This window comes from Stigmatopora argus, chromosome 6, assembly GCF_051989625.1.
Source record: "Stigmatopora argus isolate UIUO_Sarg chromosome 6, RoL_Sarg_1.0, whole genome shotgun sequence".
NCBI lineage: Eukaryota > Metazoa > Chordata > Actinopteri > Syngnathiformes > Syngnathidae > Stigmatopora > Stigmatopora argus.
This window is the reverse complement of record NC_135392.1, coordinates 5,776,716-5,800,515: the sequence shown is the minus strand read 5'-3', so window position 1 is coordinate 5,800,515 and position 23,800 is coordinate 5,776,716. Positions and strand designations below refer to the sequence as shown.

At 39.9% G+C, this 23,800-nt stretch overlaps 2 protein-coding genes across 8 annotated transcripts in view; one reads left to right on the top strand and one right to left on the bottom strand.

The window, feature by feature from the left end:
* Window positions 1-14,562, bottom strand: part of srgap3 (SLIT-ROBO Rho GTPase activating protein 3) — a 43,546-nt gene extending 28,984 nt beyond the window's left edge. For all 4 annotated transcript variants that reach the window (XR_013300498.1, XR_013300497.1, XM_077601977.1 and 1 more), the window contains exons 1-2: window positions 14,081-14,562; window positions 2,322-2,517 (exon numbers count right to left, since the gene is read on the bottom strand). Coding sequence is in view for 2 of the 4 variants with exons in the window: in XM_077601977.1 (XP_077458103.1) it covers window positions 2,322-2,517; window positions 14,081-14,144 (260 nt within the window). In the remaining 2 variants the exon portion in view is untranslated. The remainder of the gene's footprint in view (window positions 1-2,321; window positions 2,518-14,080) is intronic.
* thumpd3 (THUMP domain containing 3) lies at window positions 13,773-22,942 on the top strand. 4 transcript variants are annotated; one of them, XM_077601982.1, is made up of 10 exons: window positions 13,773-13,866; window positions 16,916-17,126; window positions 17,207-17,284; window positions 17,697-18,119; window positions 19,215-19,345; window positions 20,001-20,070; window positions 20,166-20,281; window positions 21,211-21,315; window positions 21,407-21,530; window positions 22,470-22,942. In XM_077601982.1, exons 2-10 carry the CDS (start codon window positions 16,929-16,931, stop codon window positions 22,656-22,658), a joined length of 1,434 nt encoding a protein of 477 aa, XP_077458108.1. In that variant the 5' UTR covers window positions 13,773-13,866; window positions 16,916-16,928; the 3' UTR covers window positions 22,659-22,942. The 4 variants fall into 4 exon arrangements, with proteins under 4 accessions (XP_077458108.1, XP_077458107.1, XP_077458106.1 ...); XM_077601981.1 differs by having other exon boundaries at window positions 13,799-13,917; XM_077601980.1 differs by lacking the exon at window positions 13,773-13,866 and adding an exon at window positions 15,983-16,101.
* Window positions 22,943-23,800: the final 858 nt, after the last annotated feature.

Here is a 23,800-nt window from a genome sequence, read left to right as displayed (position 1 = left end):
TAATCTATTGATGCATGACATGCAGACTTCCACCAGGTGCAATTTGCAGGATAAGGATGACCTATTGAAAGCTGCCTGCAAAACCAAACAAACTAGTGGTAATTATGTGAGATCAATATTAAATATAGTTATAGTTATTGATAGACTGATTTTTTTTTCCTTTTTTTAATAATCGTGATAATTTTTCTCATACTCCCCAGGCCTACCCTAGTATAACTCTCTCATGGGATTGCTTTGTACAATAAATACAATGTGCAGCTATGGCAAAAACCATCACATAGGTGACAAGTGCAATCGGTGGATTGCTTGACAATAAGGCAAACCTGATTATAAGCGTACCGACCAAGTTTTAAAAGAAAACTGCACTTGTTCATATATACCCGCAATTTATACTATACACCAAGACCCCTGCCACACACATTCAATGTACAGTTGAAAAGTTAAACCAGTTAAGTTGCACCAAAAGAGTATGGTCAACACAGACAAGATTCTTAAGATTCCAGAATTTAACATGCGGAACAGCTGGATTCAATTATCCAGTCATATCCTTTCCCTGCTAAACAAACACTCACATTGTGCGCCAATTTCACAAATATGGAGTGCCAAGTATGCCAAAATCTCACATTAGAGCAGAACGGAACAATATTTCTTTTGTACATTTAAGGTGAACTTGTGTCGAATTCCGATGTTTTTTCCAAGCAGACGTCAAAGCAGCAGTCTGCCACTTGGTTGGTATTGGAAAACACATTAGAAAGCACAATTATCTTACCTGGAAAAATAAAAGCCAATTTTCTTTCATAAAAGGTGTGCTTGACAAACCACTGACTCAGCTTGACTAAATTCTGCTGATGACAAAAGAGAACACACATCCTTTTGATTCTGGCTCCCCGTCACAAGTTGCTCATGCAGTTTAAAATTCATGACGTTTATTTAGTTGTAAAATCTCGAACAATGGGCTCACTTTCTCAGAGCACTGTTGAAACTCAAATGGGATGGAAAAACTTTTTTTTTTCTTTGCCTTTCATTTTAGGTTTTCAGTCTTTTATTTAGAATTGATTTTGTTTGATGGAGGTGTGTGCTGTTAAAAGTCGAATATATGATACAGTATATTGTATGACGACGTTCAGGTTGCTCTGTTGTCTTAATGAAAGGTTGGCACCAGTTAGAGATCTCCTGCCAAATTTCAACTGGCTTGTTGCTCGAATTTTCAGAGAAAAGAACATCAACATGCCCCGAAGTGCTTGATTCTGGGAGTGGCAGAGCTTAATTTCATGCCCTGCGTGAGTCGAGTGACAATGTGTTGGTAAGGCTCCCTCTGAAGAAACTTGCACATGGTTTGTCATGATGATCACACCCACAACTAACTTCCCTTTATCTCAATGATTCATTTGTAGAAACCTTGTTATTTAAAAGGAGTTACATACACTCAAACATACTTTTACCTAGAAATGGCAATATTCATTAGTGTATCAAGCACACCTGGAAATCCTGTTACTGAGTTTATTTTCCAATAAATACATGGATTCCATTAGTTACACTACATGGTTTAGCAATCATATCATACCATTCCTGACACACTATGCAAACAAGCCCATGATAATATGACTGAGCATTTTTAACTGAAGGGTATGCTAAGTAGGATTTGACCGTAAGGTCGGATGCTCCATTCTCCATCATTGCTTATCTATACATTGACATAACAACATTACGTAACAACATATTGGCAGCTAGGTTTATAAAGCTGCAACAAATATTGACATATGAAAATGGAAAAAAAGGAAAAAAAAATCCTGTAGACATTTTTTTTAAATCCGATGTATAGTGAGTTGTAATGGATTAGGTCTATCATAATATTTTATTTGGTAAAAGTCAATATTTGCCCAAGGCTTTTTTTCCAGGTTAAGGGCCTGTCAAGTACTGTAGAAAATGTCTGAAAAACAACTCTGTGATCCCCAGCAAAAAATGTAATCAAAACTGTCGTAAAAGCTCCGTTTTAAATGACATTAGCAGTGTACATTCAACAATATATTGATAACTGCGGTAACTTTATCATTTTGATGGACAATGTGATTTCATACAGCATAGAGTGTATGTTGCCACACTAAAGCACACTGTGTTTTCCACCATTCGCATCTTTTAAAGTCTTCATCTCCTTAATACGCCCAGTAAACCAGACTTGTAAATATGTGAATTATCATAACAGATCTAGCACTCCAGGACATGAGCATGATTTAATATTTTCTTTGCTGTGCTGTAATAAAACAAGTCATAAGTGCAGTGATCCGAAGGAGTGCAGAGGTGAAACGCAAGGGTGCACTTACTTGAACTGCTGATGTTCCCGGGAGCTGCGGATCTTCGAGGAAAACCTCTCAGAGAGTTTGTCTAAACTGCGCGAGTATTCCAGTTCAATCTCTGCCTTGCGACGGAAAAACTCCTGCAAGTCTTGCAGCAACTGGATGCGAGATTCTGATTGTTGCTCCAAGCATTTGAACTGTTCCACCAACTGGTTACGGATTTCTGTCCAAGAAAAGCAAAAATAAAAAGATTCAATTTTGAACCAAAGGCTAAATTTCATTACCCTAAATTCAGTTCAGTTGTTCAGAAGTCTCTCCTCCATGTTCATCATCAGATTAAGGTAGTTGTATTACAAAAATATGCATTTTTTGTTCATTGAAGTCACTAAATTCTATGTAAAGGTGAGTGGTTATTTGATTTCCATGCGTTGGACTGTGTCCAGACCTAGGTGCACCATACTTGCTGCCAGAAGTGAGCTGGGCTTTGCTCCAGCACCTGTGTGACCCTAATGTGGATAAGCGGCGTGGAAAATGGATTATAAATGATATGGCCTTTCCCAAGAGACGACTGGTACTCTTCGCAACGTAGCATATATAGTTAATGGCCACGGGCCAGATTTATAACAATTCAATGTATCAGACTTTCTTTAAAAAAAGGAATTAATGCATAAGATTGAAATTATGTTTCAAGGAGGATGGCTATAATGTAGTATTTATTAAGTAACACCTCTATTCTTCTTCTCATGCATAACTGAAAATAAAATTGACTTTAGACATCTAATGTGTGAGAGAGGAAATAATGAGAAGCATTTGCTGCTGGTGGAGTAAAATTTCTCCTGCAACTCCTGATGCCAGTGGGAACCCACCAGAGCAACCTGACCCCTCTTTGTTGGGCTGTCATCAGCCACAATCACTGATCCTGTCCAAGAAAACGAGAAAGCTTAAATTTGCCTGGAAGCCAAGATGAACCACAGTAATAATGACGAGTGGTTCAAACAGGTCTCTAGGAACTTATGGGTAGCCCTTATTAAATGCCAGCATTTTATGATAATGTATTTTTTTTATTTGTAGAATCAAAGAAGATGTGATATTTTTCTGCAAGGCTATCATTTTCCTGTAAGATATTGTAGGATGAAAAGAATGTGTATCCATGGCTCTTGAGTACCTTTATGTGAAAAGAAAATCTCAAAGGAACTCACATTCTATTAGTTATTGTGATGTACTAATATCATATTCTTTTCAAGACTTGTTGTGACATTTCTATTAAATGAATTCCCCCATGCAAACGAGCTAAAGCCCACACATACAGACACTTGTAATGCATACAATACTGGTCATTGATGGTCCATTTTATAATCCTTTGTGCCTTATGGTCCAAGAAAAAAGGCAAGGAAAAATGCGAAGTATGTACTTGACGCGAGGAAGACTTTGGTGAACAAACACGGATTTATAAATCGACTACAAAACCCCACCCACACCCATTCTCACCACGGTAAGGCTATAAATTTAAGCAGAGGATATGCTAGTCATCCAGAACAGGGAACAAGACAGAGATCCATTTAAAAATGACTAATTAGAGGACTACAAGTTTATTTACAATCATTAATTTAAAGTTATAGCAACTTGATGCCAGCTACCGAAAGTTAAACAATATCCACATTATGGATTATGGCCACCTCACGACAGCATTAATCTGCTTAATAGAATACTGACATGGCAACTACAACTGAAAACATTCAAAGAGGGATTGAATTTAGTTTGTAAGTGAATCTGTATATACATTATAATTGCATCATGATTGTTGAAAATAGCACTCAAGCTGTATTTATCAATATTTTTAACCAAAGTTAAAGCTTTGCATTCCACTACATTATAGATCTTAGTAATGGTAATAAAAATCAGGCTCTTTTTGTGTTAGCATTAGAATAGCAGACGTTCAATAGAGAAAATAATAAGGTTTAATTTGACAAGAGAGTGAAATCAAGTACCAAGGATGAATATAATATGTTTAAGTGTGTTATTTCAAACATTTTAATAGCTGCTGTCAGAAATATTATGTTTCCTTTGATCTGCCTATGTGTTCAGACCTATTAAAAAAGAGTTAAGTCAGTGGCTGAAAACATTTGCAAACCGCTATAAATCTTTTGGATTTTTCTCAGACAACAAGACATGTTGCTGACGGGTGAGCGACATGGCAGCAATGACACAGCAGGCGAGATATCCACAGTGCTGAGAGTGTCATTTTGGTCAGCCAAGCCCTCCGTGTGGATAAACCCAGGCTGGGAGGAAGCTTGTCATTTGAGGTGCAACACTGATGTTGTGCAGAGGAGCCTTCCCCTCGCTGCCTGTGATGTTCAGCTCGGAGCAGCCCGGTTCAACCCTGTGGTTAACCACCATCCCAGCCCTCCCTTCAATACAGGGGCCTCCCTTTCCCTTCACAGTTTTGCTTTTAAAGAGTGTACAACTTCTGCAATGAAAGCGCATGGGGATACGGCTTCACAGCTATGCAGGAATGCTTTCTATTCATACAAGTGCGCCATTCCCCACTTTTGTGTTTCAGTTCTCGAAAAGAAAATCACAGCAGGAGAGGCGAAAAGGAAAAAAATGTGACAGTGCGTAGGGGAATATGCATGAAAAGGAGGAATTCTGAACTACAAGCTCCAGCGCTCCATTCAACACGAGATTGGAAAAATAGGTCACCCACACGAAAAGTGTGTGGAGAAATTCTGAGCCACTGTGAAGAATGATTCCCATATCTTCGAGGGCTTTTTAACTACGATTTCTACAAAGTGACAGATGCTTGTTAGTAGTACTGAAAGTGTGGTTTGCAATAATTAATATGAAAGAATGTTAGCAATTAATGGGAAGAAGATACTGAAATATTACTTTTGATCTTTGATGTGTTATTCATGTCTGTTTAAGGGCCATATAGTGAACTCATATACTTTTATTCGGTATAGATTGTGAACCCATTAAAAATGTACATTGAAATTCCAAATGGAAAAAGCAATCGGATTTGCTAATTTGTGAATGAATATTTTAAGTTTACACAATATGAGCAGAAGAGTTTATTCAAAGAGCACATTTGTGAAAACAACAAACATTTTAAGTTGTTATTTAAGATGTGGGATATCTGGCAGACAGTGTTCTGTTTCTGTTTAGAGATGGAACCATCTGCTATCTGTTTGTAGGAGAAAGGGGAGTGAGATAGTGAGATGAAAAGTTGCCACTACCATATTGTTGTGAATAGAATAAAAAAAAGTGAACTGTTTGCCTATAAGATCAATTTCTCTTATTTTAGACCAAATCTTTTGCTACTTTAATGCTATGACATAAATCAGGCTTCATGCCATACCTGTATTTTAAGTATGGTTAAAGAACAAAGATACATTATTATTGATTTGGGCACGTATATTAGTTATTTCCACATTTTTATTCATTTATTTGGTGCGCTTTCTATGTACTGAAATGTTGTCTGTGGTTATGTTTTTTTTTGCCTTTGATGCAAAATGTGTAAACTTGCACTGCTGAACATGTGAACAAAGTTCTCCTTAATTAAGTTCTTGTCTATATTTGTCTTGTGGTAGGTCCTTTTGTAGAATACTGTCTCAAAAATGGGGACCAACACAAGAAAAAGCATCACTTTGCAGTTCAACCACATTGAAAATGTATTTAATGAGTGGTTAGCTCGTCAGCCTCGCAGTTCTTGGGTCGAGGGTTCGATCCCAAGTAGGTCCTTACTATGTGTTGTTTGCATTTTCTCTCCAGCCTTAGCTGAATAAATGTAGTTAAGAGATGTTTTTATTATTACATTAGCTCGATACATTATGTGTTGTTCTTTAATTATATGTAGTAGTTTGTTATGTAATGTCTCATCTGTTCAATGTCAAGCCTATTACTGCAGCTCTAAATTAGTGATTGCTAAAGGCTCATCATGATGCATTAAGAGGGCTGGTAGTATATTTAATGCCAATGAGTATCTTCCAGCCCTTAGGCCAAGAGTGTGCAATTAGTCCAAAGTGGGTGAAGATTTATATACGACACCTTGTCACCAAACCTGTGTCTTACCGTTGATGGCAGTCAGGTGCTGCTTGTTTCAGCAGAAACCTCATTGGTTAAACGGTCTGTGTTGCATTGGTTGGAACAAAGGACAGGACCCACTGCGGCCCTTTGTGGAATAATTGCCCACCTCTGCCTTAGGCAGTGCATCATCATTAAAAGTGACCTGCACCCTCCATAGAACACCTGCTCTTCCGCATTGTGTCCTTGACAGTGATTTTATACAGGAAGTCACAGGGTGGTCACTGTTGTCTTTACAGAACGCAAAGACCCCTCGAAATAAAGTATGTAGTATCAATTCCACGGCCTTTGACACTCACAGAAGAGAATCCTGTACTAACAGCTGCATCATAGTGTAGTGGCCTTTTGACCAAATGTAATCCATCAGTGAATGGCTTTGTGTTTAGATTGTTTTATTTATTCCGTTAGCTGTCAAAAGAAAAGATAAAATGCTCGAGTGTTCGGCTTATCATAAAATCTTTGAAGTCATTTCAATGATAATGACGTGGCAGTTTTTTTGTATATGATCAAATGTCAGGAAGACCATCACATACACAGCTTTAATGATTAATCATTGTCGTGGAACAAAATAATTCAACAATGCTATATAATGAGAAACAGACAACAAAAATGATGCATGCCGAATAGTAAGCTATGGTACTCAGACGTTTGGTCGCCCGGACGTTTGGTCGCCCGGACGTTTGGTCGCCCGGACGTTTGGTCGCCTGGACGTTTGGTCGCCCGGACGTTTGGTCGCCTGGACGTTTGACAACATGACAGAGAGTTTACTGTTGAAACCAGCTCTCAAAATTATATTCGTGAGAGAGAGAGTTTAATATCTAAATATCTACTGTTGAAACCAGCTCTCAAAATCACATTCACCCGGGCGACCAAACGTCCGGCGACCAAACGTCCGGTCATGGTAAGCTATTCAGTCAAGTGCATTGATAGTGTGATCAGCAATGAGTGATTTACTATTCCATGTAATATGGATTGAAATGAACTAAATCGCCTTACTAGAAAAATGTACTTGTGAATAGAAGAGCAACAGGCTCAAATTCACTTATTAAAGATTCAAAATAAGCTTTTCATAAAAATATACTTGACTAGGTATGGACAATTTACCCTCAAAACATATTTGCTTAGGCTGAAGTGTACAAAATGTATACAGCTCTGGGGTCCTGGCTTCAAATCCAGGTCATGTCCAGTTTGCATATTCTCCCCGGGCCTGCGTGGGTTTCCTCCGGGTACTCCGGTTTCCTCCCACATTCCAAAAAACATGCTACTAAACTAAGGCCAACTGTGACTTTCCTATAGTCAGTGTGGCATGGTGTACATTGGTGCAGTAGTAATAAAAGCACATCCTTGTAATCCAACTAAGTGCTTGAAAGCATCTTCAATGTAGAGCTGCATTGTGACACAATTCATAGCCACCATTCCGTCACATTGGAGTCGTGACCTGTCACTCATTTTCATGTGTGTCAACATGATTCATCCAAGACTGTTGTGAAGGTAATGACTTCTTTCAGTCACAATATTAATTTGATGCAATCAAACGGGTTCACTGATGCTGTAGTGATACATTCACCTGACTTTTGTGCAGCCCACACAAAAGGCAGTTAAAAAAGTAAGAATGTGTTTAATTAAAACAGTGTCCATGTGAGAAATCATTTTTAAACACAAATGCACTAAACCTTAAATGTTCAACTGTATGATCCTCAAACCTACAACATTATTTTGAGGAAAGACTTGAAAAATGTGCATATTATAAATACATATACACATGAGACGAGCAACATTAAGCCAAATTCAAAAGCTTAATCCCCAACCCAGCTCCACAGTATCTGAGCTCTACACTGCAGTGCTAAATTCAAATGAAAGACACACATGCAAAAGCCACCTTTATCCAAACCTTTAATTCACTTTCTGCACTGCTTCTAACCAGCCTGACATTAAATGACTTTGGTGCTAATCCTCCACTTCTCTGGTCTGTTTCAGTCCCCAATGATAAAGGCAATGTTGCATTCACAAAGGCATGCACATTGATGTCATTCCATCTCGCCTGCACCAATCATTAACTAGGAGGGCCGAAGCACGTGCTCTCATAGATAAGCCGAGAGCAAATCAATAGACGACGAGAAGTTATGTTAGACTGTCGCCATTAGTCATTCCTTGTTGGCTTGGTCAACATATTATCTATAAAAAAAGATTGCAGAAATTCCACTCCTAGCAATCCCCAATACATCCTGGAATTGTTCATTTTAGCGATGCAAGTCGTGAAGAATCTGCCTCGGTTTTCTACTTGGCCCATCTCACATTGATTTTCTCTCAAATGCATTTATCATAACAAACATCAATGCGTTAGCATGTTATATGAGCCTGATGCTTCAGGGAAGCCAGAACGTGAGCTCCAATCCGCTCCATCACCACTGTATCCATGATGCAGTTCTGTGGGGCCAGGCGACATGTCTCCATGGCAACATGGGTGTGCACCAGTCGCCTCTGGAGCATCTTATTGGAGAAGGGATGTGTATTATGAGGAGAGGTGGCAGTAAGGGATGAAACATCATGTGTGAGTCTAGCAGGGAAAATTACTTGAAATGTATCAAATGATGCCTATGATATAATGAAAATTACAATAGCAGCAGTTGGAAAAAGTAACTTCTTGTCCTTTAAGGTGATTGAAATATTATTGTAAAACTAGATTGCTCTCTGAAACTAAACAACTAATTGGAATTTGGTGAAGAATTCCCTGTGCAACATGTAGTTACTAAAAGGCTGCCCTAACTCACTTAAGCAACTCAATTAGAGCACTGAATAGCCAATTATTATAGAAACGAGCAAATCCTTAATTAACAGGACGTTTCATTAATCATTACCACTGTAAAGATCTGCTGCCCTTATTTGAACCTGGGATTTAACCCTTGGTAAATACAGTACATTCTCAATGGGAGAAGTGCATTTAAAAAAGAAGAAGAAGAAGAAGAACCGCACTGATACCCGAAAGAGTTAAAAAGGCAAGTCCATGGAATTTAGTTTTGAAGACGTGTATTGGCCTGTCCCACATCAAACTCAGGGTGTGTGCTTTATATACAAGACCAAAGGCAGAGGGATGTTGGAGTGTTACTGTACTATACTCCAATAGTTACTTTTCCAGTGTATTACATATATCATTGTGTATACAATTTGTGAAGAATAGACGTGTTTCTATGTGCATACTGGCACGAGTTATTAGTATTTTTGTTCAATACAGCTGGAATGTTAAAATGTTAGAATAAGGTATTTGCCTTATTTTGCATCTAAATCGAACCACGATTTCAAAAAAAAGAGTGTAATGATAACCATAGAACCAATAACACTAAGTGGCAAAAGTGTCTTTTTGAGTACTACCTTTATGCATCGTATAAGTATATATGAGTAAATCGACATACGAGCTCGGTCCTGGAACGCATTAAGCTCGTATCTCAAGGTATGACTGTATTTGAAGTCAAATTGTTTGCAATTATAATTCCAGTTTATAATTAAATTGCTTATTCATCCTCATTATTAACACATTTTAATTGATATAAACACCCGGACATGATTCATATTGTAGTTCTGGTAGTCTTTAATAACCGTCTGAAACCTCGTGAAAAAAACATGTACTTTAGATGAAAGTCTGTTCCAAATATGCCTGCGCCATGAACGGTGTTTGATTGACGTTTGTCATCTGCAAATAGTTGCCCTATTTTACTTATCTTTGGAGTACTGAGGTGGAGGCTTACGCTTCCCAATAACGTGAATCTCAAAGGTCCCAAATCTGACAGATGTGATTCAACTTCACTAATTATGAAGATTTTCGAAGTTGTTAGTGTTATTTCTGTAGTCTCCCTGTTACATGTTATATGCCACTTCTCAAGTAATTTGTGTATAAAACACTATGTACAAGGAAATTGCCGTTAAACATTTTAAGATCTGAAGGAATGCATAATCTGACAAGCATTTTTGAGGAACTAGATATATTTTATGATTATAATATCTTTGCATAATGTGTGATGACATGAAACTTTAGTATTATAACAGTTACATTGTTGGAGGAATAAAATGCAAATTCAGACAGTGTTTTATCCATTAATGCAACATAAACAATTCAGTGTTTATGTGAAATTGTAAGCAACTGCCACAAAAAAAAGAGAAAACAATTGAAACCACATATTTTAAGTTAACTTGTGTCCATTTTATGAATAGTTGCACACAAACTCAAAAAAGATTGAGGCTTTGTGAAAAGCTCATCTTTGTCATATAATGTAAAGGCTGATTATGTGTGGGTCAACTGTCCAGTCAAATAGAGGCAGCTGCCCCCGACATAGGACCACAGCACAAAGAGCAGTGTGAAAGAAACGGAATTGTTGCACAGTAGGCAACAGAGGCAGAGTACTAGCAACTTGTTTGGCACCAGTTCAAAATTTGAATCACAGTCTAAGGAGCTGTGGGTGTAGGTTTTTGTTCCAATCGATCCAGCACAGACATTTTAAACAATGGGTTTTCTTGAATGAAGATGGATTTTTACACTTTACAATCACATACATAGGGTTCACTTCAGGGTGTTCACTTTTTTGACACATTCTGTTTTGCTATCACCCTACTTATTATTTGTTCATGTTGCTCAATAAATAGTCCTTGTACATAATAAAGTGACATTGTGATCTTGAAATGACCCAATCAATGACACTCTGATGACAAGGGCCCCTTCTGTCGTGTCCACATGAACAATTAAGCCATAAGTCACAATACGACAGTTGCAATTTCCAAGATGAATTTCATTAGCGTTCATTCACTAGCTGGCTCATCTCAAACGGAGCCATTGTTGCGAGAAGGTAGAAAGCCCTCTGTGCATGTAGTCTATGCAAAGCGCGAGCGGTAAATGACAAATTATCCAAAAAATTGCATCCCTCTTCCTCTTGCCATTCAAGGACCCTTGCTAATGCAAACTGGGCCAAACAGGGAATGGCATGAAACAAGTACATCCCAAGCATGGTGGAATCAGAGCCGAATAATTGATGCAAGAATCATAAAAACTGCCGTCTGGTAAAGCACTGAAAAGGAAAATAAGATGGGCATTGACATGGTTTCACTTTTTGAAAGAAAATATCTAAATTCTCACACTTTAGGATCATAAATATGGAGCTGGATCTAGCATGGCATAAAATGGAATCATTGGGTTTTATTAAAGGAACCAGAGCCTAGAAATTCAAGCCAAACACCACTCAGGGGGAAAGCTGGCCCAAGATCAGTGCATTCACAATTGCACTGTATATATAGTCTCTACAATTACACCATTTTCCCTTTACATGTGATGGGCATCAAATAAAGCAACCATGCCATATCAATTTCAATATTGCCAGCTGGGCTATGCTAGGAGTTTGGAGAGGGGACAAACCACAATTGATCATTTGTGGTGGTGGTGATTGGGGTACACAGTCAATTGGTCGCCGGTCTTTTGGTCGCCCGGAAGGTTATTGATAATTACCATTTAAATCATTGCTCAAATTCCCTAAATACAAACTGTGAATTACTATTTAGTCATACTTAATGCCCTATTAATTATTAGGCTAAAGAAAAGCTCCAAATTTCCCGGACTTTTATTGTTTTTTGTTGGAGCACTTGTTAAGACCCTGACTGACGTACCTTCCTAAGGAGACAACTCATGTACATACAAACTCTTATACACTCACACGTCGGCTCAGTGAAATTGCTCATGGCCATTGTTGGCTTTTATTGATGCGTAGACCGTGTTGTTTTACCTTGTTTTGTCGCCCGGACCGCGACCAAAAGACCGCGACCAAAAGACCGGCGACCAATCGACCGCACACGGGTGATTGGTACCTTATTGAAAAAGATATATACTATATGAACACATAAATACACACAATTATATAGAGATGGGAAACATTTTGTTCTCAAATACAAAAAAAATACAAATTACATAAACAAACTAAATTAAACATCCCACACACAACGTAAATACATTTTGTCTATCTGTTGTTTTTGTTTTTTAATTATCGGGTAAAGGGGGTTTCCCATTGGCTATCTCCCAACACCTCACTGGCCTCCAATTGGCTAGAAAAAAGCTCCATGAACTGAGGTTAACACGATTTGTTTACGTTAGAGCCGGCCGAGTGGCGTAGTGGCCACCGTATGAGACAGAGGAGAAGGCAGCGAGCTGGAGCTAAAAACGGGGTGCCCTAGGCAGAGGCGAGAGCAGTCCTGGTCATGGTAGCAGCCCCAGGCGGAGAACGACCTCCTAACCAAACCCGTGTTTCCGGGCATTTATCTTTTTTTTTCTGGGACCACAATCAACACCTTTGGTGTGGACTGAAACAGATTGTGATTTTGTCTCAACTGTACTTCTAGGATGTGTTGCAACCACTACATTTTCAGCATCTGAAAATGGTCCAGTTTGGATTAAATTATATAAAATACCGTACATTACAGGAGTCTAGAATGATTTTAATTGGGCAATGTAAATCATGGACAGCTTTCATATTGCTGTATTGATTTTATCTTGGGCGGCCCGGCGGGTGAGTGGTTAGCGCATCAGTCTCACAGGTCTGGGGTCCTGGGTTCAAATCCAGGTCGGTCCACCTGTGTGGAGTTTGCATGTTCTCCCTGGGCCTGTGTGGGTTTCCTCTGGGTATTCCAGTTTCCTCTCACATTCATGGTAGGCTGGTTGGTCACTCTAAATTGCCCCTATGTATGAGTGCGAGGGTACATGGTTGTCTGTCTCATCGTCCCCTGCGCTTGGCTGGCGACCAATTCAGGGTGTAACCGGCCTCGTGCCCGAAAAGTCAGTTGGGATAGGCTCCAGCACCCCCTGCGACACTTGTGGGGATAAGGCGGTTAAGAAATGATTTTATCTTGTGCTTTAAGTAATGTTTTTAACATCAACATACACAAGGGACTAAAGATGGAAATTAGCTTTCCACTGTAATCTTACATATTTATACATGTATAGGTTAATTGTTTTATTAAATAAATCAAACTCAATCACAGTTTTAAACACGTTTCTAATAGAAAACAAGTTATACACATCTCACACTTATTTCAAGTTGTGGACCTCAGAATTAATCAACTAACGCTCCAATTTGATTTCAAAAGGGTGTTGTGAAAGGAAGGACAACATCCCCAAAATAAACAAACAAGTCAAAACGTGATCAGAGTTTGATTTATTTTCACCTGAAACCATCAAAGATCTCAAATGAAATAATGATAAAAAATAAAAACGTTAGTCACTGAACATTTGACTTCCCATTAACAAGCATTCCATCAACATTGCCTGAATCAATGCTGGAAGCAAAAAAAGACGCCCTAAAATGTTGAGTTAAAGGTGCAACCATGCAGCCATCCTATCTATCTAATACACTCATTTCAACACAGATTATTTTACCCGGCAACACGAGCGTGCAGAGGCAGGATTCTAACCACATTGTCATCATCCTTCGCCGCAAAAATCCAAATGCCTGTGGAAGATTGCGTGAGAACATGCATTTGCAACACATTTTTCGATTTAGGGATCTGATAAGAAGTATGCATATATGCAATTGTCAGCGCTTTGCAGTTTGTCATGTTTAGCTGATTAGGACAAGGAGTGGGGGCTTTCACGTCAAAGTAATGACAATCATTTCAAGAGTGGAAGAGATTAGTTAGGTGCGTTTTTTTTTCAACCTGAATGAACGTGACGCGCCTACCTTTGACTTGGGTCTCGTAGTCCGCGATAATTTCCTTGTCCTTCTTGAACCTGGACGAGGACATGGTTCTCCTGCTGGTGTGGCTGAGAGCCTGAAATTCGAGCGCTCCAGTGACTCCTTTCTTGCAGAGACCGCAGAGCTTTGCGACGTTTTCTCGCCAAACAAAAGCGGCTAGCAATTGGCGAAAATCGTTGCAATCAGTGGGAGGTGAACACTCGAGTTCGATGTAGCATTGCGCTTTTTTGGTTTGTTTGGGGTTTTTTTTTTAGCTGGTGGGAAGGGGAGTTAACGGGAGAAACAAAAGCCACAAAGGATCTCTAAAGTGGACATGTTGGCTGGGGGGAGAAGGAAGGAAGAATGAAGAGTCAGTTCCGTGTTCCCTGGGTGTTACTATGTTAGCCTTGGCTGATCAGAAGCCGCTTGGCTGTCTGACTAATTGAGCCGCAGGCGATGAAGAAGAGGAAAAAGAATATATGGGAAAGGAGAGAGCAATAGAGAGAGAGTCGCGTGCACTCCACGTGCACGCGCACGCCGTTCATCAAATTGCGTATTACTGTCATACCGCACCTGTCGACTTCCTGCTGCAAAAATCCTATCTTCTGAATCATATAATCATCTAAACTTGTCGTTAGGCGCACTGTCACAGTACGTGACGTTTTTATGTATGTATCCATCCTGCAAGAGCTATAATCTATTGTCAAATGAGATATACTTGTTATTTAGAGCAGTGGTGCCCAACCACCGGTCTGTGGACCAGGACCGGTCCGCGAGCCACCTTGTGCCGGTCTGTTAGAGTAATAAATATTAACGTTTTCAATCTCGCCCTGCTACTTGAAATGAGAAAAGTTGTTACTATTATGAGAAATAATTGATATTGTGCTTGGGATTTGTATTTTTTTTGCCGTTGTGAACGTCGTTCGTGCACCGACACACCCCCCACACAATTTTGTTTTACGTTGTCACCCTCCTCATTAGCCGAATCACTAACTTTAATCTGCTGTTTAAAGGTTTTCATTGCATTATGCCATCATAAAAGGATGACCCTTGTCTTTCATATTTCACATTAAACAGTTGGAATGACTGATGATGAACAACAAAGTTGAGTTATGTGTAGCTAAATAACACAGTGAAGTGATTTAAAATACTGAAAAATGAGACTTCATTAAGAGCGATACAAATGGAAACCCATTTTATTTTACTTATTTCATGCCAGGCGGCCCGGCAGAGGAGTGGTTAGCGGGTCGGCCTCACAATCCTCGGGTCGTGGGTTCAATCTCAGGTTGGTCCTCACTGTGTGGAGTTTGCAAGCTCTCATTTGGCTCGCGTGGGTTTTCTGCAGGTAGTCCGGTTTCCCTCCCACATACCAAAACATGCTGGATAGGCTGGTTGAACACTCTAAATTGCCCCTAGGTATGAGTGTGAGCGTGAATGATTTTTCATCTCTCTCTGCCCTGTTGGCTGGGATTGCCTCCAGCACCCCCTGCGACCATTGTGAGGATAAATTGTTCAGGGAATAACTGAATTAAGAATGAATGTTCTTTTTGCTACTATTCGTTTGAGTGCTTCCCTATTCTTTAACACTTTTTGGAAGAACAATGTTTTGACGCCCCCTGACGATTCTTTACAGAAACTCAGCAACAGTCACCAATTTCAAAACTGCATTTTATCCTCCAGTTCTACACTATGTTTCCTGTCTGGTGTTTTACATTTCAAAGTAAAAGAAAATCACGTCTCTTCACAGTTGTAACTCGCCTTATTTAAATACACATTTTATAGTGTTATTATGCATAGATAAAATTTATAATATTTCTAAAGTGCAATTCGGACAAAATAACAATCAATGACGTAGTTTTGTGATTGTGCCTTTTTCATAGCAAATTGATTAGACCGGAACTGCTTGCCTTCTGTCCACTGTCAATGGACTCATAAACACGTTTTCTCGTGAATGACTGCATATCTGGCAAGTTTACCTGCACCACGCTTGATTGTTTTCAACATTGACGACGATTTAGCCGGTAAATGTATGTCAGTGACACGCTTACTGGTGAAACTAAACGTTTCATTCAAAGGATCGGCGTCCTGATTTACTCGCGACAACTTCCTTTTCGTGTCTCAATACTAGCGTTAGCTTAGCCAAGATCCTCGCAGGGTGAATGCGAAACGCACAAAAGCATAATTCTAACATTACCTGTTATGGATTCACGCTAGAAATAGACCCTTAAATGTCTGCGATTGGCTGGCCATCGATCCACGGTGTCTCCCGTCTGGTTTCCGTAGTATCCTCATTAGGATCGCGGGGGGTGCTGGAGCCTATCCCAGCTGACTTCAGGCCAGAGGCGGGGGACACCCTGAATTGGTGGCCAGCCAATCGCAGGGCACAAGGAGACAAACAACCATTCACCCTCACACTCATACCTAGGAGCAATTAAGAGTGTCTAATCAGCCTACCATGCATGTCTTTGGAATGTGGGAGGAAACCAGAGTACCTGGAGAAAACCCACGCAGGGAGAACATGCAAACTCCACACAAGTGGAACGACCTGGATTTGAACCCAGGCCGGTTCAGAAAATGAATGAATGTCTTTATAACTTACCATGCACTTGTATCGGGTTTTAATCACAGTACAAATATGATCAAAGCATCTTAGATTTTTAAACAAAACCTAATAGTATTTCACTGGGATTAATAAAACATATGATAGGCATGACAGTGTAGAACTGCTTTATGGATGGAAGGACACTTGATTAGAATTTCGGATCGGGCCGGGTTCAGGTTCGGGCTCAAGATCTACCTCTATTTCATAGTAATAATGACCTGCCTCATCTATCATGACAGAGAACCAACGGGTATGTCCTCCCTGGAAGATGTTGAGCAGGGCACCCCTGTCCTTGAGTCCATCATCAGCGTTACCATTGGGGCGACGGTGCCCACGGGGTTTGAACACACTGCTGCAGAGGAGGTCCACGAGAAGATTGGCATAGACGCACGCATAAGCAAAGACCGCGGTCGTATTTACTTTACAACTACTACCGACAAGCTCTTCCAGGTAAGCTTGATGAGAAATGTTGCTAATATCATCTGCATAAAAGTCTCTGATGGCTTACTGTGGATTAACTTTGTCCGTAGGTTCACCAGCTGAGGTCTGTTGACAACCTGTTTGTGGTTGTGGATGAATTTGATCAGTACCAATTTAAAGAATCCAAGGTAAAGTTAACCTGTGCAAAGTGATGCAAGTGCTGTTTCACGGTGCATATGAAATAAAATACTTTTATTAATTATGGTTAATGCGTCACAAGATGGTGCCAGAGGTCCTTCTAATACAAAAATAGTGCATTGACACTACGAGAATGTTGAGAAGGGAAAGACCTTATATATTCACTAGCCCAAGTAGGAAACATATAAATAAAATTAGGTATAAGGACAACCATTAAATTAGCATAAATTAAATAGAAAGAAATTCCATTAGATTACTTATATAATTCTGGATGGAATACATTTTACCAACCTACTTATGTCCTTTGTTGTTCTTATTATATTCCTCCGATAAATAAAATGTATTAATTTTGCATTCACACTATTTTGGATTGCTGTTAAACTCTTCATTTGTTTTATCAAGGAGGAGACGTTAGAAGAGTTGCAGCAGCTCGCCTCCAAGCTCCCGTGGACTAACGCCTTAGAGGTTTGGAAACTAAACCGCACTTTCAAAAAGAGAAAAGGCCACCGTAAAGGCACCAACGGCACCAGGGTCAAACCCAGCAATGAAATCGGAGACACAACCGGGGTTGACGGTGAGTCGCTAGACCAAGCTGAGGAACCGACTGCAACTGAAGACCAAAACGAGACTGAGGAGGCGCCTGAGACCAGCATTCAAGACTCCGAGGAAGCCACGCCAAATGCAAAAGTAATCAAGTTCCGTGTAACGTGCAACCGGGCTGGCGACAAGCACAGCTTTTCCTCAAATGAGGCAGCCAGAGATTTTGGTGGTGCTGTCCAAGAGTTCTTCCAGTGGAAAGCTGACATGACCAAGTTTGACATTGAGGTAAACATGTTTGATATGCTTACCAACACCTACTCAATACCGTTGTAGCAGCAGCCAAGAAACGCACTGCCCAGTCAGATAATTTACACTGTTTAATTGCAAGAGTGACCTAGGGAAGCAAATATTTTCCTTTGAGATGAACACTGTAAAGCAAGAGTAGGACACAAGTTAATTTGGATGGGTTGACTTTGGTTACGGAGATTCGCTGCTTTTTCTTGTGACTCATACAAGTATCTTATCTAAATTTCTACACTATTAACCGCACCCAACTATGAACTGCATTGACTAATTTTCACAGAATTTTTGAAAAACCCATAAATGCGCTGGACCTGGCAGTGGCACGTTTGGTAGTTCAAGTTGTCCTAGGACCAATGTTCCCTCTAAGCTGCGCAATTGCGCACTACTCTCGTCTTCTCTGCGCACAGCAAATCATATGGAGCGCACAAAATAAAATGCCATTTAAAAAAAAAAAAAAAAAATTGGCTGTGAGGTCGACGCGCGAACCACTCATCCGCCGGGCCGCCCATTCATATATATTAATCATTACATTTTATGATTACTAAATCATTTATGTGTAGTAGACATGCACCTGCTTATGGTAGGTGTATACTGGTGTGTGCCCATAGTGAGTAATGATGATGCTGCTCACACCGGTACTCAGTGTGCTCAGGGAGGTTGTCTTTCTGCCCAGACAAACAAAAAATTAGAGGGAACATTGCCTAGGACCGAGGGTCAGCATTTCAATTCCAGGCAAAGACTCCCCACAGTTGAAGTGCCCTTGAGCAAGGCCTTGAACCCTCATTTTCTCCCAGTGGGTTGGCAGCCTTGCATGTTAGCAGGTCCATTGGTGTATGATTGTGATTTTAGTCACAACATGAGCAAAGTATTAGAAGAGGCTCATAATGCATTGCAAAAGTAACGCTGAGAATTATAATTCTAAAACTATTGTTAAATAACTGTTAATGAAGATTGGGCATTAGGTAGAGTTTTTTTTATGCCTTTCTGTGTTGAATTTTGTCATGCAGTTCAAGTGTATTTCTTGAATTGGTTGCCGACTGTTGTGATTGATTGTTGATCCACTGCTCCCTTTTGTAGGTACTATTAAATATACACAACACAGAGATGGTGATCGGCATAGCACTCACTGAAGAGAGTCTTCATAGAAGAAACATCAGCCACTTTGGACCAACCACACTCCGTTCCACCTTGTGCTATGGCATGCTCAGGTGCAATCCGTGATCTTAACTGATATTGATACTGTACTGCTTAAAGATTAACTGAAAATTTACAAACAACACATTTAAGCCAATTATTATTCAAATATTTTTTACATGCTTTGGTATGCATACCAAATATTCCCCACACCACATTTAATTTCACTTGATGGCATGCACCCGAACATGAGTGGGAGAAATTTTGTAATTAAGCTTCTTCTATTTAGTGCACTTGTAAAATGTTTCAACTCTAGTTTATATGACGTTTTTACATCGTCATTTTACCTGAGCTCAAATTTAGTTTCATTTCTATGGCTATGAATGTGAAATATAGCATCAATTTGTTAATGTGTGAAGAAATAGTAATGCATTATTGTGCGGTGGAGGCAGTATGAATGGTAATTTATCCAGTGAGTTCATTTTTGGTGTCACAAGATGGTAGAAGTTAGCTTTTTACTCACTACTTAGCTACTGATGAGAATGATGTACCCATATTCTGCTGTTTTTGTGATATTTTATGAAGGGAATATCTTATCCTTTATGTTGTTACATATACAGTATAATGGGTGATTTCTATGAAGTAGTTTGTAAACCCATGTACATACACTTGTTTTTAAGGTAGTTTAAATTTTGCTATTTATATTAATGCCTGTTTGCGTGCTGACAGGCTGTGTAAACCTCAACCATCTGATATTATACTCGATCCAATGTGTGGAACAGGAGCAATACCTTTGGAGGTAAGATGACAGTTTGGAGAAGAAAAAAAACTCAGAGCGCATATTGCTTTCTCTTAATGTTTTCTCTGTCTTGCTATGTTTGAATGCATCCTCAGGGGGCTTTAGAATTTCCATCATCTTTTCACATTGCTGGGGACAACAATGACATAGCCGTCAACCGCACAGTCAACAATGTGTGTCACATTCAGAAAAGGAAGGCAGACAAGGGCAGGTAAGCATCATTAAAATGTTTTATCTCCATTTGACACCTAAGGTTTTACTTATAAGGGAGACAGAGCCCAGAACTTTATAACATCACACACTTGGCAACGCACACTGGAAAAAAAATAATCGCCGGCTCAGATGACTCGGACATGTCCTCCCAAAGAACGAGGAGTACATTTCCAAAGTAACCTTGTGATGGACTTCACCTGGCAAGAGAAAGCAATGAAGGCCAAAAACAACATGGCGGAAAACAGTGACCTCGGAACAGAATATTGTGAATTAAACATGGGCCGAGGCACATCATGCTGCAAAGAATCAAACCTAATGGAAGCAGATAGATGGTCTTATGTCCCACAGGGAATGAAGCGGAAGATATATTTACACTGGTAGGTAGCCTTGAAGAAATCAAGTTGGGCAATTTGAGATCCCATTTAATCTGATTTCAGGTTTAGGAGTAAAGTGTAAATTCTGTGTAAATTCTTCTCGATCAAAAAAAAGACGCAGTAGCACAGGAAGCTTGAGGGAAGGTAATAACAACAATGCATGTTACATGAAGTAAGCATGTTTCTTAAAGGGCTTTTGGCCTATTTAATGTAATTTGTGAGATTTACCATCACAAACCGGTGGACGTTTTTAGTGGAAAAAATAGCAGCTTGTAAACATGTCAGACTCTGTACTTAATGATCCTGCTAATGACTGGGTGTGTAAAATACCTTTTACATTGTTGATGCTGCAGTTTCAAGGCAAGTACTGACATTTAATTCCCTCTCCCTTGCGTGAGGCAAAATCAGTTATTCTGGCAGAAACCAAAACATTCATTTTAAGCATTTAAGCATTCAATGTTTATTATTTGTGTAAATATCTTTCCCCACAGCTTGTTGATCGCGAAAGTCCTTGAACATACTGTAATGTTTTACCATCTGTGTTTGTAAACAGTACTCCTGGACTTCCCATTGACACAATACGCTGGGATTTGTGCAGTTTACCCATGAGATCCAGCTCAGTTGACATTGTCATCACTGACATGCCCTTTGGGAAAAGGTACCAAATCAGGCCATATATTGTTCTAAAGCTATGTCAAAGGTCAAGCTTATGAATAAAAAGGTACTACATGGTATGTTTAATTCTGAAGGATGGGCTCTCGAAAGAAGAACTGGGACCTTTACCCCTCCTGTCTGAGAGAAATGGCACGTGTGTGCAGACCGGCCTCTGGGAAGGCTGTGCTGTTAACCCAGGATAAGAAATGCTTTTCCAAGGTACTGTCCTAATCATGGAGAGTTGAGTGACTGGAGTTGGCTCATGCAAATACTATTCCTACAACAACCTAAGCAAAGAATAAATAGAGTATATTTTAATATGGAAGCAAAAGTTCCCTAAGTGGCGGTCCACTACTTGTATGCTGTTCCCTTTAACACTGCAAAAAAAGATCACTACTCAAAAAATATTTCACAGTTCAGTTGTATTTAACATTAAGATACATTTATTCTTTTAGAACCATTTTGATACATTTGCAGGCCTCACTTTAAAACATTCCACTCGTCTTCAAATCCGTGTGTGGTCGATTGGTCGCCGGTCTTTTGGTCGAGGGTCTTTTGGTCGCCGTATTTTTGGTCGCCCCGGCCGCGACAAGGGGCGACCAAAAGACCGGCGACAAAACAAGGTAAAACAACACGGTCTACGATTCAATAAAAGCCAACAATGGCCATGAGCAGTTTCACTGAGCCGACGTGTGAGTGTATAAGAGTTTGTATGTACATGCGTTGTCCCTTTAAGAAGCTACGTCAGTCAGGGTCTTATTAACAAGTTCTCCACCAAAAAACAATAAAAGTCCGGGAAATTTGGAGCTTTTTTGCCTAATAATTACTAGGGCATTAAGTATGACCAAATAGTAATTCACAGTTTGTATTTAGGGAATTTGAGAAACGATTTAAATGGTAATTATATCTTACCTTCCGGGCGACCAAAAGACCGGCGACCAAAAGATCGGCGACCAAAAGACCGGTGACCAATCGACCGTGTACCTTCAAATCTGGTCCTAAACTAATATTTGTACATTAGATTGTTGTTTTCAAATCATCCTTTCAAAATGATGTCATCTTTTACAACACTGTAAATACTCCCTCTTACTTACCAGCTGTATTTGTCTAATATTGTTTAATGCTTCGATTTTTTATCAAGATCCATGTGCTCCGTAGGTGCTGTCCAGGATGGGGGGGTTGTGGAAGAAGCAGCACACTGTTTGGGTAAACGTTGGTGGTTTACACGCTGGAGTGTTTCTGCTCAGGCGGACTGCAGGCGTGTTTGGAGAAACTCCCGAAGATGTCTATGAATCGCAAGTGATGGCGCATACACAAGCATGTCAGGATGACGGGCAGCTATCTTAGATTGTAGTATTCCTTACTTAAATGTAGGATCAACATAATTTATATATTCATAGCTGTTTCTTGTTTTCATTCAGCTTTCAAATCAAGTGGCTAAGATTCATTTTGTGAAACAGCCAAACAACAAAACTTTAATTAATATGTTGCTTTTTAGTGTGATAAGTCTGCCAATGGCCACTTGTCTTTTTTTATGGCCAATGTTAAGATGATTTCATGACGTTACAGAAACAAGCGATATTGTAGCCCTCTTTTTGTGGAACAATAAAAGTTCAAGAAAAAACAACTAAGATGGCATGAAATGAGTTTTATGTTATAAAATGCTAGTCAATGGCAGTCACTAGGCGTGGATGCTATAGCCAGTCTATATCGACAAGTAGTGTGTCAGTGTGACTCAGTAAATGATTAAATCATTTGAACCAGGAAGTCAAATACCACTCCGTTTTCCCTGGTTACTCTGGTTTCCTCCCACATCCCAAAAATATGCACGGTTGGCTGGTTCAACACTCTAAATTGCCCTTATGTATAAGGTTGAGCAAAAAATGGTTAAACATTTCCATGTGCCCCGCAATTGGCTGGCAACTGATTCAGGGTTTTTCCTGTGTGTTTAATTGTTCAGGCAATTCAGTTTTATTACTCAGGAGATGTCAGTTCAATTAAGATTGTCTTAACATAATAACTATCGCAATAGAGTTGTGCAGTGCAAATTTTTCTTCGTATTTGGTTCATGTTGCTGCAAGGCGGCGCCGGTGTGCGAGTGGTTAGCGTGCCGGCCTCACAGTTCTCAGGTCGAGGGTTCAATCCCAGGTCGGTCCTCACTGTGGGGAGTTTGTATGTTCTTCCTGGGCTTGCGTAGGTTGTCTCAGGGTAATCCAGGTTCCTCCTGCATGCCAAAAACATGCAGGGTGGGCTGGTTGAACGGTACTCGGACGTTTGGTCGCCCGGACGTTTGGTCGCCGGACGTTTGACAACATGACAGAGTTTACTGTTGAAACCAGCTCTCAAAATTATATTCATGAGAGAGAGTTTAATATCTAAATATCTACTGTTGAAACCAGCTCTCAAAATTATATTCACCCGGGCGACCAAACGTCCGGGCGACCAAACGTCCAGGCGACCAAACATCCGGCGACCAAACGTCTGGGCAC

What these genes read in the sequence shown, in the direction of transcription:
- thumpd3 (XM_077601982.1), top strand. Translation starts at nt 16,929, where the DNA reads ATGTCCTCCCTGGAAGATGTTGAGCAGGGCACCCCTGTCCTTGAGTCC. An exon ending in CAGGAGCAATACCTTTGGAG is followed by an intron (nt 20,071 to 20,165) that starts GTAAGATGACAG and finishes ATGCATCCTCAG; the next exon opens with GGGGCTTTAGAATTTCCATC. An exon ending in AGGAAGGCAGACAAGGGCAG is followed by an intron (nt 20,282 to 21,210) that starts GTAAGCATCATT and finishes GTTTGTAAACAG; the next exon opens with TACTCCTGGACTTCCCATTG.